General features: G+C 37.9%; 2 protein-coding genes and 1 pseudogene across 2 annotated transcripts; 2 read left to right on the top strand and 1 right to left on the bottom strand.

Moving 5' to 3' along the window:
- Window positions 1–319: 319 nt before the first annotated feature.
- On the top strand, window positions 320–871 carry LOC148791106 (uncharacterized). The gene has a single exon (XM_088890393.1). The coding sequence runs from the start codon at window positions 320–322 to the stop codon at window positions 869–871; it is 552 nt and encodes a 183-aa protein (XP_088746519.1).
- A 3,792-nt stretch (window positions 872–4,663) lies between these two features.
- LOC104604384 (UPF0496 protein At1g20180-like) lies at window positions 4,664–7,007 on the bottom strand. The gene is made up of 2 exons (XM_010268683.3): window positions 6,812–7,007; window positions 4,664–5,910 (listed from the first exon to the last, which is right to left on the bottom strand). The coding sequence occupies exons 1-2, from the start codon at window positions 6,870–6,872 to the stop codon at window positions 4,778–4,780; spliced, it is 1,194 nt and encodes a 397-aa protein (XP_010266985.1). The 5' UTR covers window positions 6,873–7,007; the 3' UTR covers window positions 4,664–4,777.
- A 1,112-nt stretch (window positions 7,008–8,119) lies between these two features.
- Window positions 8,120–9,824, top strand: LOC148791105 (uncharacterized; annotated as a pseudogene).
- Window positions 9,825–11,150: the final 1,326 nt, after the last annotated feature.

The raw sequence follows: 11,150 nt of genomic DNA, 5'->3' as shown, positions 1-11,150 counted from the left end.
CTACTACGGTAGAAGAACAACTCACTGAGATGGCTTCGGCCATCTTTAAGTTGACAAAGACATTGGAAGAGAAGGACCTTCAGATTGCTTCTCTCATGAATCAGATGGAACAAATGCAAACAACGGCATCCAGGCAGGGGCCTTCACACCTACCAGGGTTTACCCCACAAGTAGACCCTCCCTGAGAGGAGTTGTCGGAACGTACTAACATACAAGACGCCCAACATGCTTCGGTTGCCTCCCTCTCAGTAAAACAACTCCAAAACATGATAGCTAACACAATATGTGCTCAGTATGGGGGTGTTCCATAGTCATCCCGATGTATCCTAAGCCATACACTGAGCACATTGATCATATGCCTATGTTGTTAGGGTACCAGCCCCCGAAGTTTCAACTATTTGATGGGAAAGGTAACCCTAGGCAACATATTGCGCACTTCTTTGAGACATGCAACAATACTGGGACCTATGGTGATTTGATGGTAAAGCAATTTGTACGATCTCTACGAGGAAATGCTTTTGACTGGTACACTGACCTCCCTTTTAGATCAATCGATAGTTGGGATCAATTAGAAAGAGAGTTCTTGGATCACTTTTACAGTACTCGACGTACTATAAGCATGTATGAATTCACCACCACAAAGAAAAAGAATGATGAACCAGTTGTTGACTACATTGACAGGTGGAGAAATCTCTACCTTAACTATCGAGACAAGCTCTCAAAAGCTTCAGCTATTGATACTTGTATTCAAGGCATGCATTGGAGTTTGCATTACATCCTCAAGGGAATAAAACCACGAACATTTGAGGAATTGGCTACCCGCGCCCATGACATGGAACTTAACTTGGCTATCTTTAGAGAATATCGCTGAAACAATTTTCGAAGGGAAAAGAAAGATGGTGAAAATGAGACAAAATCATCTAGGCTGATGCAAGTTCTAGCAACCTCAATAGCCCCTCTCAAGGTTACTGGGAAGAAGAAAAGCAAAAATGAAATAAAATCAAATACTCAACAAGAAAAAGAAAATCCAAAACTCACTCTTAAGGAGGAAGCGAAGGTGTATCCATTCCCTGACTTTCCCTGACTCAGCGAAGGTGTATCCATTCCCTGACTCAGACGTCCCAGAAATGTTGGATTCCCTTCTAGTCGAAAAGCTTATAGAGCTTCCTAATAGTAAACGACCAGAAGAGGAAGGGAAAATTGATTATCTGAAGTACTGTTGTTACCATCGGGTAATTAGCCACCCAGTTGAGAAATGTTTTGTCCTCAAAGATAAGATAATGCAGTTGGCCGAGTCAGGAATGATCAAACTAGATCCAAGTGAGGACATAGCTACCATCTAGATGACAACTGTTGCATTCAGATCCTTTGAACCTAAAGCTCTCCAATGCCCTCATTGTCCCATCATCCATGAACTTACACCGGGGGCATCACTAAATCAAACCAAAATCCCTACTGACCCTTTTACTCGTGGCCATATGTGAGGGGCAGTACTAAATCGAGCACAAGCACATGCCTTAAGTTCCAAGGAAATTCCTTTACCCCGGTCTACCACATCACTCTCAAAAGATGATTGGACCGTCATTACACGTCGAGAGTGTCATGCAATACACCAATCCACTCCACCTTGTGGACAATCAAAGCAAATTAAAAGGAATGTTCAATCACAAAGACTCCCCAAAAGCAAGAAAAGACAAGGCTAGAACACTGTTGGCCAGCCCCACAAGTGGCAACTAATGAAGTTTTGAAACAAGTCCCTCGACTTCCAATTACTCTACAAGAGTACATACAAACGGGATTCTTCTCCAGAGGATGTGTCGTTGTGCATACTGTCACATGTTACGTAGAAAGAAAATAAATCAAATCAACTCAAAGTTCGCTTCTAGATATGAGCCAAAACTATCTATGCTCCTAGATATGAGCTTTAACTATCTAATAAAAAAAGGTAACACTCAAAGTTCGCTCCTGGATATGAGCCTAAACTATCTATGCCCCTAGATATGAGCTTAAACTCTTTACGAGACTTCCGAGTATGAGTATAAACTACTTAACTTCCTAAACTGTTTTACTCAAAGTATGCTCCTGGATATGAGCTTAAACTATCTACGAGACTCCCTAGTATGAGTATAAACTACGCGACTTCCTAAACTGCTTTACTCAAAGTTCGCTCCTAGATATGAACTTAAACTATCTACACTGCTTTATTCAAAGTTTGCTCCCAAATACGAGCATACACTATCTACAAGACTCCCGAGTATGAGTATAAACTACTTGACTTCATAAACAATTCAAAGTTTGCTCCTGGATACAAGCATAAACTATCTAAAAGACTCTCGAGTATGAGTATAAACTACTTGACTTCATAAACAATTCAAAGTTTGCTCCTAGATACGGGCATAAACTGTATACAAGACTCCTGAGTATGAGTATAAACTATTCAACTTCCAAAATAACTCAGATTGTACTCCTAGGCACAAGTCTAAACTATCCACTAAGTGCTCCTAGATAAGTGCTTAAACTATCTATAGAGCCCCAAGTCACAAACTACTTTATGAACTACATCACGACTTGATCCCTCTAAGGGGTATGTAGGCAACCTGAAAAGGTGTAGTCACAAAATAAATCATTTGTATAACTCCTGGCCCGCATGAGTATAAACTGCAAACGACCAAACCAAATCAAATTAAAGAAAAAAAAATTCATTCTCCACACAGGTTTAGACTACAGAAAATCCTCCAAGAGCGTAAACTTTGCAAGTCGGTGGTTGCATTGCCAATTACAATAACAACCACCAAATTGGGGGGCATTTGTTGATATGTAAATTTTTGGCCCAAGAAGTGAAATAAATAAGGCCCAAAGGAGCTATTGGCCCACTAAGAAAAGAATAACAAAATTTGGGCCCAAAAAAGATGTTGGATGGAACCCAATGTGAAATCTAATTAGAAAATGAGCCCGCTAAAAAAGAGTTAAGGTGGGATCCAATACATTTGTCCATTAGCCCAAGGAAACAGTAGAACTGTATGGATCATGGGCTTAAGTTGCAAACATTCTTTGGAATGATATCAAAAGAAGGGGGAAAACCCTAAATTTAAATATGTCATTCAGTAAACAGATTGGCCAAATCTTGGATTGGGATTACAGAGAATCCCATCTAAAAGGAAATAAGCACATTAAGGAGGCCTGATTGATCAACCAAATTTGGAGATTACTTTTGGCCAAATGAATTAAAAACTCAGTAAGGCCCAATTAAATCGAAATCAAACTTAAATGAGAATCTATAGAAAAAAAGTAAGATGGCTGGCTAATGGATATGAAGAGGGATATCTTAACCGAACTAATAAAATCTTGGGGTCAAGTTATTCCTAATTAGCCACTTTAGCAAGTTTCGCCGATCAATCTTGAATGGATTACACCAAAATTGATGGATGAAATCTTGCCAACAACCATTTAAAGCCAATCATGTGGGTCCCCACAAATTAATTGCTTGATTCAGAACTGAATTGGGTGTACTTTTCGCTATAAAAGGGGATGGTCTTTCTCCAATTCGGCGGCCCCCTTTCAACCACCATCTCAGACCGTTTTCGTCTGTCTTCGATCGTTTCCTTTGCTTTTGAAAAAGAAGGAGAAGAAACGGGATGCAATAATATTAAGGCAGAAAGAAGAAAGGCTCCAACTCTTCAATTGTCGAGGCATCAAAATTGCTACAACATCAACTCGTGAAATTCCGATCTTTAAATTCCTGTGATTCAAAAGACTTTCATCAATTCCAAAAGACTTCGTTAATACAAGGTTGGGCGTTACTTGCTTCTCATAATTGCAAGTTCTAGTCGCGGTTTCGGCTTTTGCCTAAGACATGAGAATTAGAGGGTTTTCTTTGTCAAGAAAAAAAGAATTTGTATCCCATTTAAATTTATGCAAAAAAATAAATAAATTTCTTTGAATTTGCCCGCATTATTTTTTTGTGCTCCAAATTCTGCACGAAATTTGTGTTAACACCAATATATATTAAATTATTAATCATCCTTAGCAAAGCTATTTCTAGCAGCATATGAAATCTCATTATTGGCTTAATTTTAATTATTTTTTGGTAATTAAGTTGATTAATCAAGCGGTTTAGATTGCTCGGCACTAATGCCTCATTATCCGATCATATTGTGTTTTAAAAAAACAGTCAATATGTTCAAATTCAAGGAAAAAAAGGGGCCATTAACTAGAACACCCCTATAGTTTCAAGTATTTATTTAAATTTATCTTTTTCATTTTATTAAAATACCCCATATAATTTGCAACCTATTTACTTGATTGACATTTCTCTACGAACTGTTTGTTTTACCATCTGAAAATTGTAATATGGTCATCTAACCTGAGTGGAAAATGTTCAAGGGCATGCGCCTATGATTATTTATTTCAAAATTACCCCAACACTTCTTCATATAGAAAACAAAATTGACAAAATAGAGCCAAATAGAGTGGTTATTATCCATGTCTTATTAGGGGCACCATTTTATTTTTATTTGACTAATTTGTTTAAATGGACTTAGGGTCAAAACTATCATTTCCCACCATAATTGTTGATTAAGTAGACTGATTGCAAAGTATAAGGGGTGTTTTGTTAAAACACAAAGGGCTAGGTTTTAATAAATTCATGAAATTATAGGGGATATTTTAGTAAATGAATAAAAAAAACATTTTGTTTAGATGCACTAAGGAAAACTCATTCTGTAAAGCTTGAAGCTTTGATTGCCAGTATCTATTCTCTATCACAATAATACCTAGCTTAGCTTCTGATATTATTCAATTTGAATCTTCTAGTGTTTTTGGGTGGGTCTGGTGCGCCATTAATTATTTCTTGTACAACAAGACTTCTAGCTCTGTTGATGGTGAGGAAACACAGGTAAACATGTTCTTCAAGCTCTCCAAGCTGCTCCAGAAAGCAAGACTCATGGGTTTGAAACTCTCTCACCACCTCCTTCAATATCCGCCTCGTCTGGTTCTTCACAACCATCCCAGCTATCACCCTTCCGTGCTCTATCTCATCCTGCAACCTCACCATAAGCCCACTGATGGTGTCAAAATCCCTATTCAGTATGTAAACCCCTTTGGCCGCCGCATCAAGCTGTGCGCCGAGCCTGGCTAGCATGCTTGTCTTAAGCCCAACTCGGGCGGACTTGATCTTCTTCTTCGTGGCATTCACAGAGAAAGCGAGTAGCGCAGGGGTCGCTATGATGCCCACCAACGTGTGAACCACCAGAACCAGTGTGATTACTGAGACTGCACCGCAAGCAACGATGAGGCCCAGACCGGCAGCCTTCTTGCTTAATCCAATCAGTTTTTCTCTCTTGTTTATCCTTTTTCGTGTTTTTCTTAGTTGATTGAGCATCGACCCGTATCTGTCATGAACCAGACGGAATTCGACTGGGCTAGAACCGGCCGAAAGTGGGTTGTTGAGCTTCGCGAAAGAATCGAGATCACGGAATATAAGTCTGCATTGATCGTCGGTGTAATCACAGGAGTCCGGTAGCCTTTTGGTTAGGCTGATGATCCTTCGGATTATGCGATAATTGGCTCGTGTTTGGTCGATGCTTTTCAGGAGGAAGTCGCATATTCTGCATGCTTCTAAGCTACCGTCGAAGTAGTCGGTGAGAAGACGATGCTGGTCGGAGTTTTTTATCATTTCGACTAGAATATCTTGGCGAGGTTCGAGCAAGAAATCGGAGAGACGTGGGGAGGAAGGGAGGGACGGCAAAGAGGAGGAGGAGGACCTGTCTTCGTCTTTTCTTCTCATCTGGCCTTGAGCTTTACTCCATATTTCTACGTAAGACTTTGTTCTGAAGGCTTCCATGTATTCTTCGTTCACGTTTAACTTGCTTCCCACGTTACTCATCTCCTGCTGCTTTGGAGATCCACCGCCTGAAAGAAAAAGGAGCAGACATGCGACACCCTAAGTCATTAGAATTTCTCTTCTATTTCATTAAAGGGTCTGTTTGGTTCGTGAGAATAAGAGTCTTGGAATTGGAATCTAAATGGTCCAATGTACTGTTTGGTTGAGTGGGATTGGAATCTCACTAGTATTTTTGGTGGAATGGCATTTTTCCATTTGAGGAAAAGGCCATTTCCTCCTCCTCCCTTGGACATGAGATCTCATTCTGATCCTAATTCCTATTCCTAATCTCACTTGAACTAAGAATCTGTTTGGATTATGGGAGTCGGGGTCTGGAATTACAGTCAAAATGACCCAACTGTTTGGTATATTGGATGGAATTGAAATCCCATTCCCATTTCTGATGGAATGGTATTCTCTCATTTGAAGGAATGGATATTCCCTCCCCCCATCCCTTGGGAATGAAATCCCATCCGAAACCAATTTCAACTCCTATTCTAATTCTTCTCTGAACCAAATAAATTATGGGAATCGACCATTCCAATTCCGATTCCAATAGAATTTGATTCTGGTTCTGATTCTAATTTCAATTATGAGCCAAATATACCCTAAAGTTGAAAATAAGGATATATTCCAATTTCTATAAATAAATTCTCAATTCCATCCCTCTTTATCCCTAAAGCAGTGTTTGGTTTGAAGGAAAAAAGTAGGGAAAGGAATGAAAAGGTAGAAAAACCTTTACAAACCTTGTATTGATTTCCCTACCTTTTCTTTCAAACCAAACATAACCTAAATAAAAGCAGTATCAAATCTAATAAACCCTGAGAGATAGTAATTTGATTGGAAGAAGAAAAACAAGAAGATGAAATAAAGAAGACAATTAATCATCAAAACACGGAAACAAGAAGGTTTTAATTAACAGGCTCTCACCTACTGCGGTCGTAAGAGATGATCTCAACTTGGACCGCATAATCTTTCTGATATGAGTCATACTGTAAGAAAGAAAACAAAAAGGCTCCTCCAGTTCATGCAGCAAATGTGTTGTGTTTCTGTCTTGTTAAGAACAACGATTTCGCTTGGAGACAGAGGATTTAAGAAGAAAAAGAAGTTTGTCTGTTGGGGTATTGGTGTTTGAAACGCGTCAGAGCAGCTCAATATATATATGTATCAACCTCTCAGTGTCATATCGTTCACCCATTTTATGGGCTCGAGTCATGATCACCGAACGTCATCCTAGCTAGCTTCCTTTGGCATTCACAATTCATTGTGTGGACAATGGAGATTGATTTGCGATTTGTATTTGTAATTTATAAAGAGTTAAAAGACTCATTAATCATAATTAGTGCTAATAGTCCAAACATGGTCACCTTAGCTTTCACTCAATCTCCATTTAATCATACCCAAAGTCCGAAAGGGTTCCGTAACTTGTCTCCATTGTTGACGCAATCCATCGAACACTTGTCAGATGTTTTGAATGACTAGAGTTGCTTGTGTCCCACCTGAAACAAAGGGGGAATCAGATTTTTGGCTTCATCCGGACGGGATTGGTTTGCTTTGTCTATGATTTATGTACCGAATTTGGAGTTGGTATCACTGTTTAATGTTGCAATCATAAATTTTTATTTATGCTTTGTCAAAGATGATTAACTAGAAGTAGGGCTGTAAGAGAGCGGAGCTAACTCGTGAGTAGGGGTGTCAGTTGGACTGGATTTGGTCCAATCCGGTCCAGTCCAATGTGAGTTCATTACAAATGGACCTGATCCTATCCAGTCTAATGAATATTTTGGATCATTTTGGACCGGTTCAGAGACTGTTCAATCTGTTCAAATTCCTATTAATTTAGATAGAGTTCAACTCAAATCTGGTCCATTGACACTTATGTTTTTATCTTTTATTAATAGATCAGATATTGGCACAATTCAATATGTCATATTGGTCCATCCAGTTCACCCAAATTTAATGTCTTATTGGTCTGTCTAATCCGTACAAATGAATTTTAATTTGGATGAAGTCCAACCCAAAATCGGTTCATTGACACCCCTACTCGTGAGCTGGTTCGAAGATTATTGAGCGGAATGCAGCTCGTCTCTTCTTCTTTGTCAAAAGCAATGAAAGTAAAGGAGAAGAATTGGGTAGCCGAAAGGGGAGCCAAAGGGGAGAAAAATCTCTTTAGTTGGGCACGCTTCCCAACATGCATGCGGCTAGCACTACTGATCTTAAAACTTCATTTCTAACGAAATGCTTGAAAGTGGCAACATGTAAGCGTTGAAATTCCTTCTCCTTTTTTTTTATTTTTTTTTTCTATCAGATAAGCTTGTCCCGATCACCTTTTTAGAGAGAGCTCATCTTACTGCTCTCCTCTCCTTTTTATAATGGATGGCCTTACTTGAAGAGCCCGCCCAACCTCACATCCAAAATTCTTTCATTAATGGAAAAAACCCAACAGCAATTATGAATTTCTTTTTTATTGCAAGTGACAATTATCATCCCAATGAGGCCCATTAGATTGATTGGATCATGATCAGTTATGATTGAAAGCCATTTGGCAAGAAACTAGCCCACATGTGGTCGGTCTAAATAACCAACCAACATTTCCTTTTTCTTCTCTTTTTAATTGTGATGCCCTTAAGTTGATTATTATTCAAATGGGCCCCACTAAATTCACAATTCGTGATAGATCTCGGGTTTCCATATTGGATTTCTCCTAACACTTGGGGTCAAGCACCACTTGGCAAAGGGATTGGGCCCATGCATCATTTAGTGCATTGGCCAACCAAGACTTCCTTAATTGGTTGACCAATTATGCCTCAGTTGCCTTTTAAATGGGATTCCATATATCCTAATTTAAGATTCAGCCCATCTATCAACCGATGACAGATTTGAATTCAAAAGGAAACTCCTTTTCTTTGCATCAATGAAATTTTCTATTAGACCCGCCAATGTTTTCTTGGGCTAATTGGGCTAATACTTTGGGTCTTACCAAGAAGCCTTTCATCTTTAGTGGGCCCAACATGCCCTCATTTGATTTCACTAGCTGTTGGGCTGAGGCGCCAACCCATTCAATCCTGGCCGTTCTCTCCTCTTAGTGGGCCCAATAGGTCTTTTTCATTCAATCTCATATTGGGCCCTATTTATTTTACTTCTTGGGTCCAAAATTTACATACCAGCAACTGGACTCAAGGGGGAACCCTACGGAACGTCCCCGTGGGCGGTGGTTGTAGGAAGGAAAAGCGATCAAAAAAATCCTATAACGCTGATAATCTACAGAACCAGCTGCCATCAGTTCCCCAGCTATCATAGCATCATCCACAACCTCCATCTCTACAGTCATAACCACTAGTGGTGGTGGTAATCCTACTCTGAGGACCAAAGAAGTAGATTTGATGATCCCACCTTCTCCCATCCCTCCAGTAGCACCCAACCCACCTTCTATTTACTATTCAGGTGGAGGTTTCTGTCTTAGTTAACAACACTTCAATCGTTGAATCAGCCCATGAATGTCGTCGGGGAGTTCAGTGGTTCTAATCTGGCTTTGCTACAAGTATTCAGTCTACTGTCTTTAAGCCCCCAACAGCAACAACAAGCACAACAACATCAATTATTCCAGATTGGTGGGGGTGCTGGTAGAGATAAGATGCCAATACATCAGCTGCTGCCTTTGGAGGAGAACACAATAAAACGCCCCATGAACCACATCGTCTCCAATCATCAGCTCTTCCTCCGACATCCTTAGGAGCATGAATATCCTTATCCCTAAAAGAATAAGGGTCGTCGATACTATATTCCATCGGATCACGAACGTCAGTGCAACCAATTGCTTCGGTAACTATACCCCAGGGCAATGTGCGAATGTTTTCTTACCCAAGAAACCAGTGGCCGATACCGGGACTAGATGTTCCTTCGACCTTCTTCACCTTCTTTTCACCAAACTTTTGTTGTTCGGAAGTTGTAATGGCTGCCGTCGTCTGCAATGACGATATCAAAATCACCGCCACCGCTATAATTTCCAACGGCGGCGGTGAACAATAAGGGTATTTTAGGAATTTTAAAATAATTATCACTCACGTGATGTCACAAGTGAATAGAGTGTGACGGAAATTAACAACAAGGGAGGTTTTAGACAATTGTCAGAAAACTTAAGGTAGCTTAAGACAATAGATAAACAGTAAGGGTACAATATGTCAATTTCGTGAATAGTAGGGGTAGTTTGAGAGATTTACCTTAATAATAATTTAACAAATATTGAATAGTATTTTCAGAAAGCACTTTAAAGGCACAATTTTCACAAAATACTTCTATAAAGTACTTTTAAGGTGCAATTTTCACATAATACTTTCAAAAAGCATTTTCAAAGCGCAATTTTCACAAAATACTTCCAATGCTTTTAAGGTGCAATTTTCACAACATACTTCCAGAAAGTACAAAAAAGATCAACAATACCAATGAGAATTTAAAGAAAAATAAAATAGGATAATGTTAAGTATACATGTTAATAATAAATAAATAAATAATGAAATTTTGATAATTCAAGAAAATATAAGGAACACCACCAATATCCTTTTTAAAAAATAAAATAAGATAATGCAGCAAACTAAAATTCGGATTATTCAAAAAAATCACAAAAAAGATCACCAATACCAATGAGAATTTAAAGAAAAATAAAATAGTACAATATTATGTATATATGTTAATAATAAATAAAAAATGAAATTTTGATCATTCAAGAATATATAAAAAACACCAACAATATCATTTTAAAAAAGTAAAATAGAATAGTGCAACAAATTAAAATTCGGATTATTCAAAAAAAATACAAAAAGATCACCAATACCAATAAGAATTTAAAGAAAAATAAAATAGGATAATATGAAGTATACATGTTAATAAAAAATCAAAATATGAAATTTTGTTTATTCAATAAAATATAAAAAACACCACCAATATCCTTTTTAAAAAAATAAAATAGGATAATGCAACAAATTAAAATTTGGATTATTCGAAAAAACATAAAAAGATCACCAATACCAATGAGAATTTAAAGATAAATAAAATAGGATAATATTAAGTATACATGTTAATAATAAATAAAAAAATGAAATTTTTATTATTCAAGGAAATATAAAAAACACCACCGATATCCTATCTAAAAAAAATAAAATAGGATAATGCAACAAATTAAAATTCGGATTATTCAAAAAAAATCACAAAAACATATACAAAACATATCATAACAAATATTCACAAGTTGCCAAAAGATAATTCAAACAAT

The sequence above is a fragment of the Nelumbo nucifera genome, chromosome 6 (genome assembly GCF_055504915.1).
Source record: "Nelumbo nucifera cultivar China Antique chromosome 6, China Antique-T2T, whole genome shotgun sequence".
NCBI lineage: Eukaryota > Viridiplantae > Streptophyta > Magnoliopsida > Proteales > Nelumbonaceae > Nelumbo > Nelumbo nucifera.
This window is presented reverse-complemented; position numbering and strand designations above follow the sequence as displayed.

Coding starts and splice junctions, on each gene's coding strand:
- LOC104604384 (XM_010268683.3), bottom strand. CDS start 6,872: ATGACTCATATCAGAAAGATTATGCGGTCCAAGTTGAGATCATCTCTT. Junction 5,911..6,811: donor ATCTCTTACGACCGCAGTAG/GTGAGAGCCTGT, acceptor TTTTTCTTTCAG/GCGGTGGATCTCCAAAGCAG.
- LOC148791106 (XM_088890393.1), top strand. CDS start 320: ATGTATCCTAAGCCATACACTGAGCACATTGATCATATGCCTATGTTG.